The following is a 27,201-nucleotide window of genomic DNA, read 5'->3' as shown; positions in this document are numbered from 1 at the left end:
ATAAGATGTGAGGATGGATCTCTAATTTTTCCGGTCCCTTGTAGTTGCTTATAACACACACACACACACACACACACACACACACACACACACACACTCTCTCTCTCTCTCTCTCTCTCTCTCTCTCTCTCTCTCTCTCTCTCTCCACTGTGCTATAATTTCTCTCTGCATTGTTCTAGATGTGTGAGCAACTGAAAGGTTTTTACACACGTCTCCTTAGCTGAGAACAGCACCAGTCACTTCCTGGCTAGTGTAAGTTATTGTTATAAACTTTTTAGCAAAATCTGAGTACTGTGTTACTAGCTGGATTGAATAGCTTCTTTTCTAGCAGTTGGAATGTGGCAGCTCATTCATATTTAACACCTTTGTTGAGCAACATATGTAGTGTTTTTGCCATTTTACTAAAGTCTCTAAGAAAGCATCTGTAGCACACATCTGACCCGAGAAAATTCTTTCATTGTGTTTGACTGGGGCATTCTGCTACTGCCTTTACCTTGTTTGAATCGGACTTCAGCCAGTTTTCAGTTATGTTCTAGATATGTTAATTCTTACCATAGAAATTCACACTTATTCACCGGCATCTTCAAATTGTCTGTCTCACTCTTCTAGAGAACCTTGATTAATGGAAAATTGCTGGGCTTGTTGAAGGTACAGTTACATTGTCTTATAACATATGATTTATCTCCTGTTGTAATGCTTCTTTCTGTGCTTCTGGTATTGTGTATGGACGAGAGCCAGTTACTCGAGCTTCTCCTTCGGGCGTCAATTTTATTTGATGCTTAACTGTATCTGTATACATCATTGCATCTCATATCAGATGGAAATATATCATTATATGCAGAACATACTCTCTCATGGACTGCTTTTCTGTGGCATTTAAATGGTCTAACCGTGAATTCTCTCGTAGCAGAATGATTCTTGATTCCTGCCTCCCCCTCCCCCAACTCAACTCAATACATTTTCTACACTACACATAGTCTGCTTTGCACTTTCGCTAAATTGCAGAACTTCTTCCTCTGTAACACTTTTAATATGAGACACTCAGTAGAAGCTGCCACCTCTTGTGTATTTAACACACTAATTAAACAAGCTCTCTGAGACTGCAGATGTGTGTGCAACTTGCGCTTGCGTGAGTGTGTGTGTGTGCGTGTGCGTGTGCGTGTGCGTGTGTGTGTGTGTGTGTGTGTGTGTGTGTGTGTGTGTACTGCTGACAAAGGCCTTAATGGCCGAAAGCTATGATTGTGTGAATCTTTTTATTGTGCCTATCGCGGATCAGCATTTCCGCTATATGGTGATCGTTACATTCCATCCTGGATTTTCCATTGTTTTATTTAATTAAGGAAGAGTTTCTTCATACTTTCAGCAGTGCCTCTAGTAAGTACATGCCTCCGTGCAACTCCTGTTTCTCCACAGTGCCTTACCTTAGGCTAGTACCTGTATCCTCAAAATTCTCTCCATATGAGGACCCAACTTTATTGTAGCCACCTAACCTGCCGTATTCTTGTAGCTTCCTTTCCTCATTGGTGATATGTCTGCTTTCTGGTACCTTGTTCAATTCACCATTTCTTCAGCTTACTTTTGTTTCCTGGCTTCTCTGAGAGACTTGGAGAATTATAAATACTTACTGCAGTCACACATTGCAGTTCCAAAATCTGTTTGTGGCTTTCTAAGCCAATGTGTACTTGTGCTTTGTTTTTCTGTCTCTTTTTGCAATTTAAAGGGCTTGTGTAATCAGTTACTACACCATGTTTTGTAAAGAAGCCTCTGCGGCTTAGGGGATATCCAGTTCCCCTCCTAATAGATGAAATTTACATTCTACTCTTAATTCCTGATCTATTCTAACACCCAAACCTCCAGATGTCAGACACCCAGATCAGTACCAAACATTGTACGTCGGTAGAATATCAACCAAAACTCCGATTTAGTTCATATTATGTGCTGTAGTCCAGCAGAATGGGCATAAACGTTAATTAAAAGTAACACCAGAACTGCGTAGAACATCAAAAGCATTACTGTGAGTATGTAGCACATGTTGCTTCTGTGGGGAAGTTGGTAGAGTGTTAAATCCTCGTACCATGGATCCTGGGTTCAAACCCTGACAACGAAATATTTTTTTACTGTATTGTGTTTGAAAGTGTTATATGGGATGTGTTTATAACAATGAAAAGGGCTGTTTGCGTTTTAAAGCAATGTTCTCTTGGCACTCTGCTTTCACTTCATTTCCTTGTAAGTAGTAACCCAATAGAGCACATTTGTAGTTTCACAGCATATACAATCAGAACATAAAAACAAAGACAAAATTGCATCACATGTACAGAAGTAGTAGTAGTAGTAGTAGTAGTAATTAATATTTAAAAAAATAATAAGATCAATAGTAAGTACATAACATTCAACTGACAAAGCAAAAGCAGACTACAAAAAGAACATTGCTACAAACTCCAAAAAGTCATTTTACATATCAGTAAACTCTACACATCCACATGAGAAATGCTTAATGATAACTTACCTCATTTTGCCATGATAATTGTTATAACTAGATTCTTTTTCTTTGGTAGACAAAATTGCTGATACTCCCTCAAATCGAACTCCGTGGCCTCAGTGTGATTTTTTCATCCCCCTTGCACATGTAATTGTCTGTATGCACTCATCACAAAGTCTCTGAATGAATACTGCTGTACTTAATTTTACTACTAGCGACAAAGATCCCACCAGTTCTGATGCTGGCATTGCACCGTGGACAGCCCCATAAAATTGGTGTTGAAGCCTTCGATTCTCCCTTTGATTGCCCATAGGGAAAAGTCTTACATCAAAGATTGTCTGTTTACATGCATAATTTTTTAACAAAATATTTCTTACTACTTCCTAAATTGAAGATAATTCATGCATGAGGAGTTTACTTCGCGCGTTACCCTGCGTGTGGGTTTTTACAAATTTTAACAGTATTTGCTGGTCCACGTCACCACCTACTTCAAAAGCTATGTCCATATTATTTATAAATTCATGTAATGCGGGTTTTGTACCATCGTAAGTGTAGGGAATGGCTTTAGGGACATTGCTAACACTAATGTTAGCTACTTCTTTACCCTCTGCAACTGCAGTGTTGGTTATGGTCATGTCATACTTTTTTGCTGACAACCTGTACATAGTTGAGTCGAGATTACGCCACCACAAGTCCACTTCAGTACATGCCTGTTGTACCCTTTGATACGGGACTGCACAGCTCCCATTGTGTCCTCAGTTGTGTTGTTTTTTGCTGGGTTGCATGCTTAGCTGCTGCTCACTGCCCACAGCCTACCTGGCTGCCGCTGAAGGACACCTTGCGTCCTCTGGCTCTGAACTGTGCTGCCCCTGCCATGTTGCCATTGAGTCATTGCCCTGACAGTTCTTTTCGGACAGAAACTGCTGCTCAGGCTCGTTGTCGCTCGGCCGTTACTCACAACGAATTTTCGTTCAATCGTGAAGACAGCCGCCCTGGCCTGTGTTCTGTCATCTAGCATCAGGCTGTGGACCTCTGCTTCTTTCTTCAGCTTTTCTTGCTCTGTCTGTTCTCACTGGAGTAAAAGTGCCCCTTATAAGAAGAGTGTCAAAGCCGTCAGTCCAGCCATGACATCAGGCTGAGTATGTACGAAGTACCTGTCTAATCTCAAAATCAGAAATAAACCTCACATGGGGCACCAGGAATTGTTTATTTATGTGGTGTCCTTGCATAGGATACAGGGAGCGTATGAGAACTTAATTGGGGTTTCAAGCAGTTAGGGGCAAATGCAGTAAGACAAACTCCCAGTGATGTCAGGCAGTTGGTTGGACAATGTCATATACTATAACAGGATGCCTGCAAGAGATGGGGAATCAATAAGAGTACTTGCAGGAGAGTCGAGAGACTCGATAACACTTGTTCATTGTATTCAGACTAAATTACTGGACTGAGAGCTGTTTCTAAACATCAAAGGATTATACTGGTGGCACAACAGAAGTCAGTGTCTGAATCCGAGGGTTTAGAGGTAACAGAAGTAGCAATCACTAGCAGCATCATTAAGTACAAAAATTTGAGCAGCATTTATCTGAGGCTGACATTGAGCAATAGGAAGTTGGCATCTGTATGAGAGCTGGCATCCAGAAGTACTGACTGAATATGAAAATCAGGGATTTTTATAGGATTGTGGCAGTATACTGTTTCTTTCTACTCGTAGTCTCTGCTAATCCACTGGTACTTCTTAGGCATCAGCCAATCTGACATGTGGCTCTGTCCCTCCACGCTGCATCTGGCCAACCTCATTAAGGGTACAGGGTACTTATAAAGGATGGAAAAATCGAAATTTTTGTGTCTTTATTAAAGTCTATAGTCTTTCCTGATTACATTGATATATACATTACAGGGTTTCGAATGAAAAATGACCTATATATACCACATTTTAAAGTTACTGTCATTTATGCCGCCATGCCCCCTTTATTTCTGTTACAGAAACCAGTATTATTTCGAAAAGAACTGTGAGCTTTCTGTTTCCAGTTATTACACGTATGATACATTGTATTTATTGGTAACAGTGCAGGTTTCTAGTGTCTGTAAATGATTATCTTTGCTAGTATTTATTTTTGTTCACATGTTACTGAATGTTTTTTTGCCCAAGTGCTACATATATCTGTGGAAGTACATATCCTTTTGTGTGCAATAAATACGAACTATGCCATACATAAAGAAATTCAATTAAAGGAATTTCTGTGGTAACCAGTTCACAAACAAAGCAAGCCATACTGTTGAAAGTAACCTATGTATCAGTTCTTCAGGGAAAAAACTCCCACATGGCACACCTCCTGGTGATTCAAATTTTTGTGTTAACGCTTTGCCGGCAGCACTAATTTGGAGTACTTGGCATGTCGCCGGCCGTTCATGACATCATCAGGAGATTATAAAATTGTAATGCTTTACTTATCTCATTGTTAGTTCTCATAAGTTCTCAACCCTGTTTCCCCACTTTCATGAAAGTTCGAAGATATACATACGTAAATAAGTACAAAATTTGTTTTTTTCATAAATTTGTTTATTTGCATTGTCTTTGCTACTTAGAATTTCTTTCATATGATATGCAGCAGAACAGTCTCAAAGATGTAACACATCTCCACAGGACTTGCACATTAAGTTTGTTGTTCTTTTTTCGTTTTTGGAACATACATGGCAGTTTCTTCATTTTTGTTTATTCATTTCGGAAATACATGGGTCTTGATGTTGCTTTATGTGATCAGAAAATCGGTCAGCCAGATCATGATGAGACGTGCATGATGTAGTGGCAACCTCCAAGTTTTGCTCCGTATCGTCTCTTTTGTCTGCCACGATGAAAGGGCACAGGTACTTATAAAAACAAAAAACTTGTTGACATGTGTAACTTATGCTACCTAAACAAATCACCAACAGAATGCAAAAGATACGGAAGTGCTGTCACCGGTCATTGCGTGATATCATGCTCACAACACCACTGTGGTGTAGCTGGCCACTGAGCAATACTATGCCCATGCACCACTGTGGTGTTGCCGGCCATTGACCGCTATTTTGCACACGACGCCACTGCGTTGTCGACGGACGGCAGAGTGTTAACAGTGAAACTGTTTGTGGTGGATTTGTTGTTGTTGATGTGGGCATCTTATCTTCTTTGATGAAGGAAGTGGCAAAATGTAAACAATGTGATGCTGTAGGCTGTCTGGAAATAACTGAACAACAAAGTAGCATGATGGGTTTCGTGTCAAAATTGGTTGTTCTATATAGATCCTGAAATAAATCTACCTCGAAAATGACTTTGAACATTGTGCATAATTCATATGATGTGAATTTGAAGTTAGTGTATGCAATGTGTGGAATAGGAAAAGGAAAAAAGGCTGCTCAAACATTTCGTGGTTTGATGGTCCTTCCTCCTCCTCCCAGCAGGAGCTGCCTTGACAGTTGTGTCTAAAGCATCTATGAAACGTGCAGTAGAAGAAACTAGTACTGCCACACCTGTCATGGTAACACTGAAGAACATATTGAACATAAGTGTTCTAAGAATTATGATGGTTGCGGTGGAGGTATGGAGTGTGATGGAGGTCTACAAATATTTCAGAAGTCAGTGCCTGTTTATAATGTTAGATATATGAAGTACCTAGGTGATGGGGACTCTAAAGCTTTCAGTAAAATTAATGAGTTCAATGTTTATGGTGATACCTTGGCAACAAAACTGGAGTGTTGTGGACATGTGCAAAAGAGGATGGGTGCTAGATTGAGGAAGCTACGAAGAGAAATGGAAGGAAAATTGCTATCTGATGAAAAATCTCTGTCTGGCTGGGGCAGATTGACAGAAACTCAAACAGACCTTCTTCAGAGTTAAAATGGACTGGCTATTAGACGAACTGCACCTCTGAATGATGTTACAGCAATGAGAAAAGCTGTATGGGCCACCTACGTTCATAAGTTGTCCACAGATGACCACCCTGTTCATGGACTTTGCTCTAAAGCAGCAGATTTTTAGTGTGGTTACCAAGAAGCAAAGGAGAGTGGTGAAGTATACCGTCATAAGCATTTTCTTCCTGAGCCTGTTATGAATGAAATAAAACCAATTTTTAGAGACCTGAGTGACCCTGTTTTGCTTAGTAAATGTCTTCATGGGGACACTCAGAATACAAATGAAAGTTTCAACCATTGCATATGGGAAAGATTACCCAAGAATGTTTTTGTAGGACTAAATACATTAAACGTTGGTGTACTAGATGCAGTGATATGTTTCAGTGATGGAGTGATAGGAAGGTTGGAAGCCCTGAGAAATTTAGGCATAAAATGTGGCTCTAATGTGGAAGATCAATTGCTTGTGTGTGACAGACAACGGGTGCATGAAGATGGAAGATTCACTCATCAAGTTACCAAAGAAGCAAGAAGTGCTAAAAGGAATGCCAAGAGGAAGCTTGAAGATGAAGAAATACTGCAGCATGAAGAGTATGGTACAGGAATATTCTGAGGCACAGTTTAATTCCTGCAAGTTGTATTTTTCAGAATTCAGGTACAAATATTTCCTAAAGTTTATAAAGCATTGCTCTGATTTTTTTCTGTAACTTGCAATAATCCATACTTACGTAGTAGACCTAAGCTTTATTGCATGAGCAACTAAATTATAGAAAAAATAACATTTTTATAAGTAAAAAAATTATACAAATTGTAAGATGTGATATTTTTTTATCCTTGTAATATACATAATAGGTGGAATTAAATAGTTCTAGTACCTCAGCCGTCATGTCATGCATATCTGGTAAAAATTTGGTCTCCTTTAAATGTACAACATTGGATTAAATGGTACCTCAATTTGAGGAAGCATTTTGGGAAAAAAATGCATCAATTTCTTTATAATTTTTTAATAACCCTAATCAGGTTCAAAAATATTCAAAATACTTCTAATTTGTTTAGAAAGTGTGCTGCATTACCTGATATCAACAAAAAAATCTGTAAAACATGTAGCCTACATTATAAACAGTGCCTGAAAGAAATAGGTGTTGATTTTTACATAATATTGAGCTGGAAAAGTGTCCTGTATCCTTAAGGTCCTTCCCCTTCCTCTTCTCCTTCTTCTCTTGTAGGTAGGGATGTCCCTGGTCTTCACACTAAAAAACTCCATGTTTGGTAGCAAAAGTGTCAAGCCAGAAGCTAAACATCTATGTCCTTCTTGGTATGGCTAGCAACTACAATGTTTTTTGTCACTTCACTCCTCTGTAAGAGAGGAAACTTCTCCATAGGGAGTGGGGACTGCTGTTCCAACAATTTTACTCATTTTCCACCTCACTCTACAGTGTGCAAATCCATTGATGTTGCTGTTCTCAGTAACAAGGATCATGCTTGCTGCATATGCTGAGACATGCTTGTTTGCAACTAACGCCTATTGTGGCAGCTTCCAATTGCGTCTACACAGTGTGTGGAGTTACCAGTTAATTCTCTGACTTGAAATTTGTACGCGGGAACAACTGCCCTGAGCGTCTGAAATTAACAAGCTCCTCCCATTACTGTTTATCTCGTGTAACCTAAATGCTGCCATCTACACTTGCCTTATGTCTCCTGTTTCCAGACTTGGAGTGCTCTAGCGGGCTTCCAACAGCCTCAAGCTTAACAATGGATAACTCAATAAGTCATCAATACATGAACACACACACACACACACACACACACACACACACACACACACACACCTGCTCTTCATTCAATTTTCACTCAGTTTGTTTTTCGCGTACTGTGCTCTTCAGCAATGGTACATCTGATGTTTTTATTAATCTTTGAATTTATCTTCATCTTCTAGCTAATGTAAGTGAAGCAAAATGCATTTGAGTTAAAATACAAGGCAGCAAATAGTAATAAGTTAAAACAACTACAGTCTTAGCTCAGGCACTGGCAATGTCCACTCTATTCAGCTATGCAGGTATTAGATCTTTCCAGTTGCACGAGGCACTGTGGAAAGGTGTGTCACCGTAGTTCAAAGTCAGTTTAGTGCTCCTCTCCTCTCTATATCCAGCTATAATCACTTCTGAAAGTGGGATCCAATGATCGTCCTTCAATTTTATTCATCTCTGCACTCTGAAAGTGACTTGTGCCTTGAAGTCGGGAATGGATTTTAAAAATCTGTGTGTGAAATTGAATCACTGACTGCTGGATTGTGAGCTGTGAAGCAGGTGTCGTGTAGAGGCAGACAGTTTGGCTCTCACCTTACAGGCTGCTGCTCCTGTCCTGATTGTCGGAAGTGCAGTGCCAGCCAGGTAAAATTTTGTTACTCCCCAATTGTATAAATTTCAAGCAGAGATAGCCAATTACTTGTCTATAACTTCCGTTGAGGGCATATTGAATTTTTCTGGGACATGTTGATTAATACTATGATAGACAAGTATATTCCCCCGGGACAACCTCAGGGTTAGAGCAACGATTTCATTTTGCATGACACTTTGTACTGCTTAACTTCTGTAATATATTGTTTTATCATTGACTTTAAACTTAATGTTGGAACAAAGTTGTTGAGAAGTTAGGGCTTGTTCTGGAGTTGCTTGCTGGCAGTTGAGTATAGGATAATGCACCATTGTTCTGTCCATTAGACTAACTCTTCCTTTTGGCTTATCTGCTGTAAAGGTGAAAATCTCAGATCTTCAGTTTCAGCTGCTTTCCTATGTACTATCGATTCAAGGTTTCAGATGACTGAGGAAGTTCTTGTTCCACTTCCACAAATGTGCTCTCTTTGGCAACTATTGCTCCAGTGTCAGCTTAGATATGTACCTAGTAGCATCATTGAGCATGTGCTGGTCATTTCAGTAAAGGGTGAGCACTAAGTAATGGTGAACTATATGTATTCTTTAATTTAATCACACATTTTTATGCCCATAAACTCAGTGTTGTACCTATTATTTTGGAGAAGATTTCTGATAACGCGTGGAAGCTTCACCAGCAATTTGTGGTGAGTGGTTAAATGCTATTCTAATCTCTTACTATCTCAGTATAATTTAGAATGATGATCTGAAATGTGGTTTCCTTCTCAAGATGGAAGTGATGGTGTGAGAAAAGAGTCAGCAATACACGTGTTGTTTTAATGATAGCCTGTCTTAAGATTTTGTTTGGATACAAAAAACAGTGAAATTGGTTGATAGTTTTTAGAATATTCAGTTTCTCTGTATGCAATACATTATTTGATGTTATTAGTAACATATGTGCATCAGTTCATTCTGCTGAGAACTTTTAGTAGAAGGAGTTGGCCTCAAATCGTTTATGCTCCCTGTAAACTGAACTTTATTAGTAGTTAAGCTTTTTTTTTTGGTTACTGGCAAGTTAGTGAAGATGTATATTCGTGAATAATGGATACCCTTCTGGATCGAAGTAAGTGACTTTAAATCTTTGTGAAGATTATTCTCATTTCTAGTATTTGTTCAATCAACTGCACTATTGGTTTTAAAAAGAGAGGTGTATTTTAATGACAAATTTTATTAAGGAATAAATTTATGGGAATAGTGGTCAGTATCCCTAGTTCCCGAAACAGGCCTCTGCAGGATGTTCTTGAGTTCACACCACAAATAATTCTTATTATATATTTTTAGACTCAGAAAACTTTAGACTGGGTTGATTAGTTACCCCAAAAAATAATCTCATGTGGCCTTATGGAATGAAAGTAAACATAGTATGCTAGCTTTTTATTTTTATATTGCGAGCTGACATCCCAAAGATGTTTGGGCTCAAATGCGGTTCCCCTTCATCGAAATGTGTTGGCTCAGACTTGTCTAGGGGTTGAACCCCACGTCGCATTACATGCTCTAAATTAGATACTTGTGACCCTTTGGTTAAATTGTCTGGCTGATGGCAAGTTTGCGAAAAACAAAGTTAAGATAACATATAATGACCGTAATAATAATATCGGGAACTAGATGACGTAGGACACACAGTTGCGATTTGGTTAGAGTAATGGTTATTCAGAAAGCAAACTAATAGTGAAAGTGGTCGTATTCAGAGTGATTGTTACACAAAAGCGCATATCCATTTGACACAGTTCAATCATTCACAGTCTCATCACAAAACACAAGTCCGATACTCCACCTCATCATTTACACACCGGGCGTGCGGCTGCTCACCACTCAGAGACTAAGTCCCACGATACCACACAACGTGAAATTTTCTAAGTCGTTTCACTTCCTAGTTGCCTAAAGACTGACTGTCCGCTTTCATGTCTCAATCCGAACTGTCCCTCTCTGGTTGGTGTCTAGACCAGAACTGTCCATTTAGGTGCCCCCAGCTGAACTGCCTTTCTCTGCCTGTCCTTGGCCGCATTTTCCCGCATGCCGAATATCCTCGCTCAACTGACTAGGGCAGTTCTCTTTCCTGAAGCCATCCATCTAATTGGCTACAGCTTATTCTACATTATGTTACATTTTAACATATTTAAATAATCAAAGCTTGACCACTTTCACATCCTAAATAAAGTAACAATAATATCCATTACATAATAAAAGTTAAATTTGTTTTCATAAAACCAATACAATTTCCTCCTTAACTTTGAATGTCACGGCCGGTAGTCTTGCACCATTGTGCTTTCTAATAAATAAAGAACAAAAATAACTATTATGCAATAAACTTTACAACAAATATTCTATTACCTAATGATTCAATAAAGTGGTGTGCTATCATTGTTAACTGTGTTTTGTGTGGAGGAAATGATGATCTGATGCTTAACTAAAAATACAGATAATTTTAATGTACTATATCTTTTAAACAAATAGTTACAATAGTACTTACAACATTTGTCATTTTAATGATGCGCTTCTATATGAAATGTTAATCGTTACGATCGACCAAGGCTTTCAGATTTTAGCCTTCAGATCATTGTTACAAAACTTGTTAATTTCACATTAACAGTAAATCCTAAACTGTTATAGATATGAACAATATTCAAGTTTTGTTGGGATTACCATGAAAATTTATGAAAGATTGTAGATTAAATTTACTGTGGCTTCATTCCCTGAATTAAATAGTTTTCATAAATGTACTATGACGTAGGTTCTTGTCTGTCTCACTCGCACAGTACAGCGCTTAGGCCTCATTCAACACAATAGATGGTTTCCCCATCTTGCGGTGAATCTGTGCTCTTTGTAGCACACGGTCCTGGATGACAGTGTTCGTTTCACAATTCCTGAAGGCTGACTCTTTTGGCCGTATACTTAAATGAGAGCAAAATGCTTGTTAATTCACAGTATCACCTTATGCCTGACAACATTCACATTGCAAATAGGTATTTCCTTATGTGCTTCAGTTTTGTAGTATGCTCCTCCCAGTTGAATTTATTATCCAGCCGCAATCCCAAGATCTGAACACTGTCAACTTCTTTTAGCTGCTTGTTGTCATATTTGAGGTATATACTGGCAGGAAACCTCTTAAGTTCTAAACTGCAAACAATGTGTGCTTTTTTGTGATACAGAATTGGCTAGGAACCATTTATTAATATCCATGAAAATTTCATGAACCAATCATTCTAAGACTATACTTGATTTGCTATTTATTGCAATGTTTATATCATCTGCAAACAAAACAAAACTGGTGTTTGGTAATTTCACAGATGAAAGGTGGTTGATATACATAAGAAAAAGTAAAAGCTGTTGGATGGAACCTTGTGGAACACAACATGTAATTGGTTTCCAGTTGGATGACACCTGATAGCTTATATTGAGTCTCTTTCCTGTTGACACCCATTGTATCCAGTCAGAGACAAAGGAGTTAAACAGTTTTGAAGCCTTTCTTGTTGCACTGTAATATTCTCCTCCTCCTCCTCCTCCTCCTCCTCCTCGTCCTTCTTCTTCTTCTTGTTCTTCTCCTCCTGCCCTTGTCGTGCACCTACAGTGGGTTGGTGTGGTTAGTTATGGATTTGACATGGTTAATTTAAGGGGTGGCCGGGTGTCCTCCTTGTTGCCATCCCATTACCTCCCCCACCCCTTCCCCCTGGGAGAGGTCATGTAAATACCAATTGGCTGCATGTAGTTTAATTTTTGTGAAAGTCTGCAAAAGTGTTCTAAATGTTTGCAAATTGTGTATCTGAGGTGGGACTTGGATACCAGCCCATTATTCACCTAGTCTGATGTGGGAAACTGTGTGAAAACCACATCCAGGCTGGCAGGTGCACCAGTTCTCACTGTTAATCCACAGAGCAGATTCTGTTCCAGAGCTGGTGGATTTCCCGTCCCGGAAGCAGTGCTTAAATGTGCACATCTATTTATTTAAAAGGATATTGTTTCATATGCAGTCAGTTGCCTTTGACAGGTCACAAAATGTACCAGTAGCCAGTAATTAGTTGTTTGTACTTAATTCATTATTTTCTTGTTGTTGTGTGTATAGACACCCTTCACAGTACCAGAACACTTTAGAAATCTGAACTGTTTCTATTAACAAGAATGACAACATTGCTAAGTTTTCAAGTCCGTCTTGAAAGTTAATTAGTACAGCACGCACGCACGCACGCGCGCGCGCACACACACACACACACACACACACACACACACACACACACACACACACACACACACACACACACACACAACCTGCATGATATCATTGTCTTAACCAATTGTATTGTCCTGGCGCTTAACATAAGCCAGCCGGTGAGTTCTTGTGGCTCACGAACTCAACAGCTCTGATGCCCATGTGCCACATGTCTGTCCTATTGAAGGAAGGAGAGAATATGGAGGCACTTATTATACTTCATATTGTGTGTTCATAAAACTTCATGTTTGGTGCTCCACATGAAGTAATGATAGTGGTGCTACTATTCATTGTTTACTTTATTCACTGGCACCAGAGTTTTGCTAGTTGAATTTCAGTTAACATAAAATCGGTTATTTTTGTAATGTGGTGAAGGAGCACTTATTTAAGAGACGTGTTGGTCAATTATTGTGCTATCAAAGAAGTTACTTGTATTTCAGTCAAAAAAAGTAACTGTAAGACAGCAGTTTACGTGACGCTCGGTCACTAAATTAACTGAAAGTAGCTTACTAGAGAGAGATGCAGTAATTTGGCAGTGACAGTTAGAAAAGGTTACATTAAAAACAGAAAGAAAAATAATTTGTTTTTCAAATTATAGAAACATAGTTTTACAAATTTAGAAAATTTTCTGAACTGAATTGTAATACTATGAAGTCAGAATATCAAGTAGGCAAGTTATGTATGATATTGAAGTTACAATGTGCTTAATGATGCTATAACTTTGGAAGAATCACTTGGTGCATTAAAGAGAGCCAAAGAGAAGGCATTCAGAATAATGCAGATATTCATTGTGGTGTACTAAATAGTCTTGGTGCCTCAAGAAATGTTTCTATAACTCATTTGTGCTTGAAGCAATTCGTCGTCTGATACTCAAATCCGTTTTAGGTCAGTTGCGTTGTGTACATACATGTCTGTTCATTATATTATTAGAATTGTCCCTATAAAAATACAAAGTCCCCTTAGCAGTCATTATACCGTGTGATCAATCATTCATGCAGCCGCTTTTGTGGCGTGCGGCTGGGCGATGTGGCTGCCTGTTGTGCAGGATGATAGGTGGTCTGCAGTAAGCACTGTACAGTTTTTTGAGTAAGCTATATGTAACATATGAGACAAACACTTAAAAGAACTGCAAATTATTGACATTTATTAAGCAATGATATGCTGGAACTGCTGCCCTTTGTTGTTCCAGCATTTCTGACACCTGCTTAGAAAATTGCTTATTACACTCTGCAGTTCCCTCTGCGAAATGGCAACAATTTCTTGATGAATGTTAGTTTTAAGTTCCTTTTATTGCAAGCCCATCCACACTCCACCCCCCGTGCCCTCTGCCCCACCCTTCTAGAGATAAAAATCACAAGAGGTTAAATCAAAAGAACAAGGAGGCCATTTGTGGCTCTGTCATGAAATACGTCATGAATTTCCTGCAGCGAGAAGAGGGCTGTATGTGCCATCACAGTCCTACTGAAAGGTCGCAAAAGCTTGTTATCTCTTTTAATCAGTCCAAAAAAGGCTGCAGAATGTTTTCCACATATCTCTTGCTGTTAATTGTTTCCTGGAAAAAATAGTGGGCCTCTTGCCTCTCACCACAATATTGCACTGCACTCCTATGTTTTGATCATGCAGGGGTGCCTTGTGTATTACATTAGGCTTTTCATAACTCCCGTACCGTAATGGTTGTTTTGTGAATCAACATATCCACTTAGGTGGAACTGTGATTTGTCTGAGAAAAAAGTTAGGTGAGGGTCAGTTTCTCTGTCGAACCCTATTCAAAATCCATTCACAAAACCACAAACTTTTTACAGGATCTTCAAATTTAAGTTCTTGCACTGTAGTTATTTTATAGGGTGGTAACTTCAGTAAGTTTGTATCCATTTGAATAGAGCCATAGAAAACTCTCATTTTTTGAGGAAGACGTCAAACTGATTTTCTAGCATACCTTTCCAGAGCACACCCAGTGTTATCGAGAGTTTCTTTTGAAAGTACTGCGCACGGTTGTCTGTTTCCAGTAAAGAACACCTTCCGTTTCATGAAATTTATTGATCAATCATGAATTGTATTCCGATTAGGTTCTTGAACATCAGGAGATTCCTTTTGAGACAATACCCTTTACAGCATGTGCTGTTTCTGCACACTCTTATTGAATTGCACATGAATACTCCGTGGCAAATAGAGTACTTGTATTTCCCTTTAAACACTTTCACTCAGTACAGTGTATTCCGTTGTCTAACAAACGTGTGTTACCTGTGTAACAATTCTACACAATCAAAGACCTCACAGCAGAGGGGAAATTACTCCTTGCCAGCACTGCTGCCGGCTGGCTGCCAGTGGGACAGAAAAGTGCTCGCCAGACAGTTGTGTTAAGGACTGATCACTATGTACTATACAGTTACGTATTTGTATAAAACATCCACATTGTGAACCCAAGATGACATTCAGGACAATTTAGATAATCTGTTGTCTGCTTAAGGCGTACACCAGCACTGAGTCAACTCTTGGTTGAGTCCCTATTTGTTTTGCTTGGCAGGAGAGCCAACACAGTGTTACTAGAAGGAGGCCGAAAGGCACGCGTTTTAGCTCACGCAGGCTGGCACGAGGTCTGGAACAGGACAAGGAAATTAGAATTTAGAAAAAAGGACGTAGCTGGTGGAATACTTTAATCCATTAATGGTGAACATCGGTCTGGACGGTACATGATTCACAATATCAATAGTAACTGATAATGGCGCCTTGCTAGGTCGTAGCAAATGACGTAGCTGAAGGCTATGTTAAACTACCGTCTCGGCAAATGAGAGCGTATTTTGTCAGTGAACCATCGCTAGCAAAGTCGGTTGTACAACTGGGGCGAGTGCTAGGAAGTCTCTCTAAACCTTCCTTGTGGCGGCGCTCGGTCTGCAATCACTGATAGGGGTCCGACGTATACTAACGGACCGCGGCCGATTTAAAGGCTACCACCTAGCAAGTGTGGTGTCTGGCGGTGACACCACATTCCTCCCCCGCAAATCGGCGGACGGTTGTGGCATAAGGCTTCCCCCCGCCGTGGGGAGGACCCCATGTTGACATATGCGACGAGGTGGGGAGCCTAACAACAGGCGAGGCTGTGCCACCCGCACCCTGCCATTCGGACCACAGGGAGCTAGGAAACGCCTGAAAACCTGCTCCAGGGTGCACGCCAACATGCGATGTATGCGCCCGCAGAGACACAGGAGGGGCTGAAGGGTCAACCTCCATCGGGCCGGGGCACCCGACGGGCGAAGACGACATATGGTCCGGAGCGGGCAAGAGTTCCATGTCGGAGGACACCCGGTCACGGGAAGCGATCGGCAGCGCGTGACCCAGGGAGGCGCCCGGCGGCTGCAGTGAAGTGTCCACTGTGGACGTCGCCGGCGGGAGAACAGGCGGCGGCGGCGCGTCGTCATGGGGCAAAATGGAAGGCAGCGTCGGTAACACCTGGGGCTGAGGCGAGCCAGTAGATGGGTCCCCAGAGCGCTGATCGGACGGCACCATCGCTGAAAGCAGACGGCAAGTGGCAGATCCCATGCGACGACAGAGGTGCAGCTGGGTGAGATGCCGGCGCACCTCACCAGAGGCCCCCAAAACCAGATACATAGCATGTCCGAGGCAGCAAAGAATGCGCCCTTCGAGCCAACGCCGTGAACCTCGGTAGTGACGATAGTAGACAACGTCACCTGGAGAAAAGCAGGTGTCTGCCGCTGCACAGGAACCTGATGCGGCGGATGTAGCAAAGAAATCAAGGTTCGATGATGACGACCGTGGAGCAACTTAGCCGGCGAGCGACCATCGCGCGGCTGAGAACGATAAAAGGACAAAAAGAGCAATGACGCGTCCTCCTGAGAATGCGACTCTTTTAACTTCAACATCTGTGACTTGAAAGTCCTGACCAATCGTTCAGTGGCACCGTTTGACTGTGGCGAAAACGGCGCGGACGTCAGATGTTGAATACCATTGGCCTTGCAGAATGACTGAAATTCTGCGGACATGAATTGTGGGCCATTGTCGGAAACAATAGTCTGTGGAAGACCTTCAATGCAAAAGATAGCAGATAACGCTTGGATGGTGGCAGATGACGTCGTGGAAGACATCCCGACAACAAAAGGACAATTACTGAATGAATCTACCACAACCAACCATCGAGCATTCCAGAATGGACCAGCAAAATCGATGTGTAAGCGTTGCCAAGGGGAAGTGGCTTTTGGCCATGCAAAGAATTTCCGCGGCGGTGCTGATTGTTGTTCGGCACACACCATGCAAGAAGAGCACATATTCGTAATCGCGGCATCGATTCTGAACCGAGTACAGTGCTGACGAGCAAGTTGTTTCGTTCTCACTATACCCCAATGTCCTTGGTGGAGAAGCTGTAAGACAGAGGACTGTAACGAGCGTGGGACCACGACCCTGGACTGATCATTATCAGAAGGCAACAGCAAAACACCACATCAAACAAAGTGTCTCTCCTTGTGAGCAAAAAATCGGCGAACCAACGGATCCCCGATCTGTGACTTTGACAAGGGCCATTGCGTAGCAACAAAACGCAGAATGGTAGCAAGGACAGGGTCGGCAGCTGTGGCTGTAGCTACACGACGAAAATCAATCGGAAACGATTCGACCACGTCATCGGTTTCCGAATCAATAAACATGCAAGCAAGTTCGGAGGAATCGAATGCTCTATCCTTGGCAACGGACAAACGGGACAACGCATCGGCGTTTCCGTGCTTAGCAGTGGACCGATAAAAGATATCGTATCGGTACTGCGAGAGGAAAATAGACCAGTGAATGAATTTCTGCGCCATACGTGGAGGTACAGGCTTGTTCGGATGAAAAAGCGATGTCAAAGGTTTGTGGTCTGTGATGATGGTAAAGTGACGAAACTTAGTAACACCAAATACGAGAGCCAATGCTTCTTTCTCGATCTGTGACTAATTTCTTTGCGCAGACGAGAGCAATTTGGACTCAAAGGCAATAGGGCGATTGTGCGATCCATCTTTGTGTGCAAGACCTGCAATAATGTTCTGAGATTGGCTAAATGTTCTTCTTCCGTCTTTCTGGAGATCACAATATCGTCCAGCTAGTTTGCTGCAGTAGGGACCGATGCACAAACAGTTTGTAGATATTGCTGGAACAATGCAGGGGCGGATGCACACCCGAATGGCAGTCGTTTGAATTGATACAACCCAAGATGCGTGTTAACCACCAATCGCGCTGGGGTTCTTCGTCCACTGGTATTTGCAAGTACGCATCTGCTAGGTCCAACGTCGAAAAATATTTACCCGGGCACAGTTTGTCAGAAAGATCTTCCGGGCGGGGTAAAGGAAAAGTTGCAATCACTAGTTGTGGATTCACTGTTGCCTTGAAGTCCACACACAGTCTCAATTTTCCCGAAGGTTTTGGCAAAATTACTAAGGGTGATGCCCAGAGAGAAGCCTGCACACGTTCAATTACACCTTGTGATTCCAAATCGTGTAATGTTTTTGTGACCTCATCACGCAATGCGTGGGGAACATTACGCGTCTGAAAAATTTCGGTTGCGCGTTTACTTTCAGTTCCAAATGTGCTTTATAGTTCTTAGCGCAACCAAGGCCTGGTGCAAAAATGTCTGCAAATTCTTCACATAGACGAGAAACGCTGTCTGAAGGCACAGTCTGGTTCACTGATAGGACCTGATTTACTATAGACAAATTAAACAACTGAAACAAATCGAAACCAAACAAGTTCACTGCAGAAGAAGAACGAAGGACGTAAAATGACACAAGTTTTGTTTGTCCTTTGTATGTTGCAAGAAGGCTGCACTGTCCTAACACAGGCATCTTTTGACCTGAATAGCTAGTTGGCTTAACATTTGCGGCACGCAACGGAGGTGTGCCCAGCAGTTTGTAAGTGTCTTGATTGATCAGTGAAACTGCAGCTCCGGTATCGAGCTGGAATGGTATCACTTTGCCGTTAATGTCCAAGTCTACAAAAATTTTATTGTCCTGCTGACGACAAGAGCGACTGTCTCGTGCAACGTGAACTGACACTTGTACATAATCACTTGCGACTTGACGGGATTTCCGGCGATGTCGACGCACACTATTTGTGGGACGAACACAGTCACTGTTAGAGAGAGTGGCACTGGGCGAAGTGGAATGAACTACATGAATTTCCATGGGCAAAGTTTCACGAGCCTGTGTATCCTTGGTTCGAATTCGGCGCGAAGCAAAGGGCCTGGAATGGTTGTGAGTGTCGGATCTGAGCTTTTTCTGGCAAACATTCTGAACATGTCCTTTTTTATTACAATAAAAGCAAATAGCTTGGCGTGACAGGCAATTCTCAGGCGAATGTCCAGTAGCGCACCGTGGGCAGGATTTGAGCACTGCATTTGCTTGCCGGTGCGGCACATGTGGCTGAGAGCCTGGCGGCAGCAGTGCGGCTGGGTGCGAGGGCTGTTTACTGCTCCGTGCAGCCCGCGCGGCGGGCCGGTTAACCTGACACACTGCTGGCGAAGTTTCAAATGATTCCTGTGCAAAGTCAAGTGTGTCCTGCCGATCTAATATGTCCATCACTTGTTGAAGGGAGGGATTGACTAGTTTCAAAATCTGTTGCCTTATACGAACATCAGAAACGTTCTGTGCAATTGCATCACATACCATAGTATCTGAATAAGGGAGTCCACATTGACACTCAAAAGCACAATCCCTAGTAAGGCCTTGCAAGGTTGCAACCCACTCCCGATTAGTCTGACCTGCCGTACGTTTTGTACGAAAGAAGGTATACCTTTTCGCAACTACATCAACAGATTTTTTGAAATGTGCATCTAATGCAGACAAAATTTCTTCGTAGGACAGAGTTGCTACATTGCGTAGGGAATTAATTTGACTATCACAAGGTACGTGGTCACCCTGACGGATGATAACAAAAAAGGCTGCCGCTCGTTACCTTGAATTCTGTAGGCGGCAAGATGGAATCCAAATTGGCGTGACCACTCCGTCCAGCTTTCTAGTGCAGCATCAAAAGGTCGAAAAGTCGGTGCAACAGCGTGTTGTGGCTGCGTTAGCGGTGGAGCGGCGGCTGCCGCATCGTTTTGCATTGCCCGTTGACCCTGGACGAGCTGTCCAAGGACATCCAGTAAGGCCTGCATCTGCTGATTCTGTAAGCGATAAAATTCGGACAGTACATCTGGAGATTGTGGCAAAGCCATTACACAAGTAAATCAGGGCAATATCGATAAGAATGCGGTTGTGCCTCGTCGCCAATGTTGTGGTTGGCAGGAGAGCCAACACCGTGTTACTAGAAGGAGGCTGAAAGGCACGCGTTTTAGCTCACGCAGGCTGGCATGAGGTCTGGAACAGGACAAGGAAATTAGAATTTACAAAGAAGGATGTAGCTGGTGGAATACTTAACTTTAATCCATTAATGGTGAACGTCGGTCTGGACGGTACATGATTCACAATATCAATAGTAACTGATAATGGTGCCTTGCTAGGTCGTAGCAAATGACGTAGCTGAAGGCTATGTTGAACTATCGTCTCGGCAAATGAGAGCATATTTTGTCAGTGAACCATCGCTAGCAAAGTCGGTTGTACAACTGGGGCGAGTGCTAGGAAGTCTCTCTAGACCTGCCTTGTGGCAGCGCTCGGTCTGCAATCGCTGATAGTGGCGACACGCGGGTCCGACGTATACTAACGGACCGCCGCCGATTTAAAGGCTACCACCTAGCAAGTGTGGTGTCTGGCGGTGACACCACACTATTTGTCCACATTATTCTCTCAACATCCGATCTAATGCTCCTTAAAACCTTCTGAGATATTTTCAGGCTCTTGGCCTTAAAACTCCTTTGTTCCCATAAAGCTGTGCTAAATAAGCTGAGTATCTGGCAGGCCAGTAGAACACAGAAACTTCTTGTGAATTCCAGCCATTATAGGACAGGTTGTTGGCCATCTAACAAGTGATGAACTTAGAAAATTGAATAAATTCAAATGCAAACCATTTCATTATGTAAGAAACTGTCAGTAAGGTGTGTGTGTGTGTGTGTGTGTGTGTGTGTGTGTGTGTGTCAGAACAAATATTTCATGTTATTTTTCAGAAATTCATAGATTTCTATTTTGTAGGAGACAAAGGGAGCTAGAACAAAAGATGGTGGAGGAAGAAACTGCAAAACGAATTGAAGAGCAAGTGAAGAAGAGGGTTGAGGAGGAATTGGAAAAACGAAAAGAGGAAATTGAGGCAGAAGTACTCAGGAGAGTTGAGGAAGCTAAGAAAATAATGGAAAAGCAAATGATGGAAGAAATGGAAAGACGGCGAGAACTACAGTTGGAAGAGGAAAGGAGGAGAGAGGTAAGGTGGAGAGCATGTGCCGGAGTGGGCCGTACTGGGTGGGAAAGAAAATTTTGTGGGAGGGCATAAGGACAGATTAATGGGAACATTTGAAAGAGCTGAGTGATGCACTTGTTTGCATATAATATCTCTGCAGTCCCATTAATCTGCTCAGAAGTACAGTTGAAAATATTTCTTTTATTTAAACTGCTTCACTGTTCCAGTTTGTGATTGAAGAAGTGGTACGATGACAAGATTTTTCTGCTCTTGTTTCTCAGTATAATATGGACAAAGTTCCAGTGCCACAGACATGCAATTAAAAAAAAAAAAAAGAGACTGAAAAAGTATTTACACTTTTTGTGTTTTTCTTTTTGTAGTTTGCTTATATTTGGATATTTGAACTTCACTGAATTAAATATGAAATGGATTAAAAACATATAGTGTGCTTTTATTTTGAGACAACAGGCCTCATTGTATTGTCAATTTCCATTACTTGTTAAAAGCTTCAGCGTAGCAGTAATTGATCAGTTGCATGTAGAAATAGTTTGTTTTTATATGAGAATTGTTTCTAATTTGGACAGAATTTAAGTTCTTATCCTTGTAAGTTCTCATCTTTTTTGTTTAACGTAAATGAACCATTATTTTTACCTCTGTAAAAAAATAGGTCCTCTGTATGATTTTATATCCGTTGAAAAAATCTTCTAACTTCCTTATCTTTAAACCCATTTGTAAACTATAGATTTCTTTCAATATTTTTCCCATAGTCTTGTCACTATACATGTAATTTACTGGGGAATCTAACAAACATTTTTCCGGGGGTCCAGAGACTGATTGTCAGTCCCTAAGTAAGGTTCATCATCTGTAAAAAGAAGACTGCATCATTAGTACTAAAGAATGAATTTGAGGCTGAGTTTACAGTTTGCAGAGGAAGAAGGCTTGGGCTGCGCCGCTACAAGGTATTATCTACCATTTTTTCATATTTATATGCCAATTCCTATATTTGTTTTACCAAGAGCATATGCAAGGTTGCCACTTGATACATATCTGATGAATTCATTCAGTATTTCTATTAGCTTGGTAAGTAACTAGACCAGTATGATGCACATGAAATTATCTTTGTTGATATTTTCTGCATCTGTTAATGAAGTTAGTGTGTGGAAAGTGGCAGCCAAAAAACATTTTTTGTGGTTTGTATAGTTATAACATCTTGTAAAATTAAACTAAATGTGTAATTAATTATGTTACATATAGTTCTTAATCATGGATTATATTTGTTTCACATTGTGCTCCTCATGGAATTGCTCCAACTTTTCAAAATTACAATAAAATTATTTACATTTTGAAACTCCGTCATTCTGTTGAACATGTGTTCCATATCTGGATTGAATGAGGAGTTAGATTGTGCTTCTTGGTAAAATAATTGGAAATAAGTTCACAGCAGCTTAACATAAGTAATTAACATGCAGAGTGTAAAGTTATAAATTTTTATTTGCAGTAATTTGTATCAGTTTTCATATAAATCAGTTCTAATTCTGTAAGGAAAGAGCACATATTATCTTGTCTGCACATTTGCCAAGTCACAAAGAGGCATATAAACTTCCAAAACTGTTTTTAAATGCTTGTAGATGTGTGTTTGTGCGCATTAAGTATAGACCAATGAGGACTAAATTCCTTGGAAATTACATTTCCTGATTAATATGTTTTCTAATTGAACCATTGACAATAAGTGTTAAAAAACAACTCCAAACAAAACAGGAATTATAAAAATGAACACAATAGGCAATTAGGAAAGCACATAGAATAAGCAAGAAATAAAGTAAAAAGAATCTCAAATTGTGGATTTAAAGAGTGAGTCAGAGGCAAATTCTTGCTGTATATTAGCAAATACCCATCTGAGTAGTTCTCAGAAATGGATGCTTTAGTAATGAGACCCAGATTCAGTGGGTGAAAAAGTTATTGTAGTGGAAAACATGTTTTAAGATGAGTCAGCACACACCACTTACATTTGTCAGTAAGAAACTGACTGGCAACCAGGAAAATTAGTTGTTGTATGAATACATAAATAACATCAGTGCTTCTACAGTTGAGATTGTGCAAAGTAAAAGAAAATCTATGGGAGGATATAGATAGTGAAATGCCATTTGACACACACTAGTGTATGAACAATGAAATGAGAAGAATGCAAAATGTGTAGTTGTACCTGTTTCGTGCATGGACTGGAAATGAACAGCTCTTCATTTGAGTTTAAGAAATGGCACAGCATCAGAAAGATTTACTTTTGAATTAATGCAGTGCTACATAAAGGTAAATTCGGTTGAGAGAAATGGCCTTCAAGAGGTGAAGTTTTTAGTTCTGTTGGGGGAGGGGGGGGGGGGGGAACCACATACACACACAGTAAAAGTGATGACATTACCATGCCTTTCAGAGCTTTTAGTACTTATCCTACAGTGTGGAGAAGGTGAAAAAGGAAAGTTGTTCACTCAGACCTCAGGGCGAGAGGAACCTGCTCGTAGCGAGAACGAGGGTAAACCAAAGGAGAAGACCACCATTCTCTCTACAGGTATGAGCGATCTGCCTTTCCTTTTTAGCCTTCCCCATTCTGTCCTCCGTCCCTCCCTGACGAAGGAACTAATAGTTCCAAAAGGTAGGATAATGTCATAATTTTTACGTGTAGTTTTTTTTCTGCAGTTCTAAATGTTTCATGTGGTCAGCTATCTGTCTTTTAGTAATTAAAAGCTATACATATTATTTGTATGGCAATGCCCATGTGCCATTTAAAATCAAAACTGTCTCAGATTTGTTTCTGTATGCAAAATAATGTATAGCCAAGTTTGATGAAGAGAAATTTAAGTTTTGATGATACTAGTTTGCTGTCTCACTTTTTCCTTAGATATATCACCCAGACTGAGTTTCTTTCATTAATGCAAGGAAAGAAAGTATTTGTTATTAAAGATACAACATTTCTTACAATGTAAAGAAATACTTAGTGTGGAGGTCGTCCTCAAGGAGTTTATCTAAAGAACTTAAGTTAATTAAACAGTGGAAAATCCAGGATGGAATGTAACAATATTAGGAAAAGGGTAATAGCTACTCACCATATAGCAGAGATGCTGAATCGCAGATATGCACAACCAAAAGACTGTCAAAAAGTGAGCTTTCAGCCAATAAGGCCCTTGTTCAAAATAGACCCCCCCCCCTCACACACACACACACACACACACTCACTCACTCACTCACTCACTCTCTCTCTCTCTCTCTCTCTGTCTGTGTGTGTGTGTGTGTGTGTGTGTGTGTGTGTGTGTGTGTTTATTTTTGACAAAGGCTTTTTGTTGTGCATATCTGGAACTCAGCATCCTTGCTATACGATGAGTAGCAACTATCCTTTTCTGCAGTTCACCTATTGCAAAAATGTAACAGCCAAGTCCAAATACTTACAGGGTTAATGCTTGCAGCTGTTTCTTATCAAAGCATTATTTGTTTGGTGGGTTGGTGAAGGATAAGTGGTCTGAAATCTCAGAAAAACTAACTACAGGATGTCCACCAAAGGAGTCCCTGATTTCAAAATTAAATATCACAAAAACTAAGATAGTTAGATAAGTGCAACAAAAGATAAGTTTATTGTGAAAACTGTAAGTTTATTATACAGAAGCTTTGAAATAGTTCAAAAACTTGCTAACACGTTCTGCTGTATTCGGTGCAGCTCATACAGAATCAGCATGCATATTTGAACTTGTTCTCTGCAAGCAGTCTTTGCAATCATGTCTCAATCTTTTCGAAATTTTCACCCCTCATGGAAAGGATATGACACAAACGAATAATGTCATTTGCCATCACAACCTGTAGAATTTCAATGGAAATGGATACAGATGCCATACAGATCATTCATTAAAGCTCATCCAGCATGATGGGATGTCTTTCCATGTGCTCCACAAAAAGCTGTCACAAGGAGTCAGGTTGAGCAAGTACGGAGGCCAGTCCATCCCTACACCAGTTAATTTGCAAAAACCCAACCCAGTGACTTTATTCCTGAATTAATCATCAAACAAGCGAAACACCTGTTACACGCAATGTGGTCTGGCTATATCTTGCATGAATCCTTCAGTGCTAACTGTGTGGCAACAAATTGTTCCAAAATTGCAACATAACATTCACTAGTGATCATTTCTCACGTGAAAAAAGGGCAAGAATGCCTCTGCTGTATACTGTAATCGGGCAGGAACTTCGGGAGAATACAGTGGTTTTGCTTCACACAAATGGAGATTTTGAGAACCCTAAAATCGTCAGTTTTGTTTGTTCACTACTCCATAGAGGTGAAAGCATGCTTTATCTGTGAACAAGATGCAGACAACATGAAACCCTTAATTATCAATCGTTGTGAGAATCCCTTTGTCTGACAGCTCATGCAGGTATGGTGTGGTGGTTTTGGAATTTGAATGGAAACATATAGGCGCTGTCTCAGTATTTTCTGCTGCAATTCATTGGGTAGATTTCCTTGGATTTTCCTGAATAATTCCAGTGCCAGAAAAACAAACATGTTCAATGGAATACATCAAGCTCTTCTTTTGGTACGCTAATGTCCTTTCATGTTCCAAAGGTGGGACAGAGCACTCTGAGTTGTGATGCCCTATTTATAGGCATACACATTGCAATGACAGTGCCATCTGTTTGTAGTTTTTCAAAATATTTCGAAACTTCTGTATAAAATTTTCACTGTTTTCACAGTAAACATAACATTTGCTGCACTCGTCTTTCAGTCTTTGGTTTGAGACATTCAAGTTTGAAATAAGGCAACTCCTTCACTGAACATCATGTACAAAGGACCCAACACACTAATATTTAAGGGGAAGCAGTAACGTCTACCTTCAGTTTACACCTGATATACCATTAAGCTGTAAGAAGACTGACTGATGAGTAAAAAGTTAAGATAAAATTCCAAACTAGGGAACAAACTCTTAAAGTGATGTGCCGTTCACATACATTTTGTATGTTGGTGTAGCCGAAGATGACTGCAGTTTTCTATCTGAAGGGGGAAGGTCTTCGACGCAGTTAATTTATTTGGTTCATATTTGGCTGGTCACTTGTGCAAAACTTAAAATGAAAGACTCTACATTATTTTGACTTAGTTCCCTCCCACCTCGCGTCTTTGGGAAAATCACCCCTAAAGTTCGTGACGCATATTCGACTAAAAAAAATGACAGGGTCAATAGACAGTTGAAAATTGAGCATTATTTACCACCTTATGTGGCTCCACAAATGCGAACAATGACGACAAGGTAGGCAATTAAATTTCTCAAACAACTTGGATTGGTAAATAGTTAAACTTTTGAACCTGGTTTCTTTACAATGGCTCTTTCCCTCGCTCTGTCATGTGTCCTCACTTCCCTTCAAACAGTTTCAGTTATGGTATTTGTCATACAAATATTCGAAGCAAATATGCCTGCAGTGGCAAGGACATCTAATGAATGCAATCTTCGCACAACTACATCACTCCTGAAAATTCGGTGAAAAACAGACATTCTTTATTGGGAATTAATTTTAATACATACCACACATACACTGTGTGATCAAAAGTATCTGGACATCCCCAAAACATACGTTTTTCATATTAGGTGCATTGTGCTGCCACCTACCGTCAGGTACTCCATATCAGCGACCTCAGTAGTCATTAGACATCGTGAGATAGCAGAATGGGGCACCCCACGGAACTCACGGGCTTCGAACATGGTCAAGTGATTGGGCGTCACTTGAGCCATACACCTGTACGCCAGATTTACATGCCCCTAAAGATCCCTAGGTCCACTGTTTCCGATGTGATAGTGAAGTGGCAACATGAAGGGATATGTACAGCACAAAAGCGTACAGGCCAACCTCATCTGTTGACTGACCGAGACTGTAGA

General features: G+C 40.7%; 1 protein-coding gene across 1 annotated transcript in view; it reads left to right on the top strand.

Annotated features, from left to right (window-relative positions):
- The window catches only part of LOC126458451 (UPF0430 protein CG31712), an 86,210-nt gene that overhangs the window by 32,179 nt on the left and 26,830 nt on the right, over positions 1 to 27,201 (top strand). The window contains exon 3 of the mRNA XM_050095517.1: positions 21,100 to 21,325. Coding sequence (XP_049951474.1) covers positions 21,100 to 21,325 — 226 coding nt within the window. The remainder of the gene's footprint in view (positions 1 to 21,099; positions 21,326 to 27,201) is intronic.

This window comes from Schistocerca serialis, chromosome 2 (assembly GCF_023864345.2).
Source record: "Schistocerca serialis cubense isolate TAMUIC-IGC-003099 chromosome 2, iqSchSeri2.2, whole genome shotgun sequence".
Classification (NCBI taxonomy): domain Eukaryota; kingdom Metazoa; phylum Arthropoda; class Insecta; order Orthoptera; family Acrididae; genus Schistocerca; species Schistocerca serialis.
This window is presented reverse-complemented; position numbering and strand designations above follow the sequence as displayed.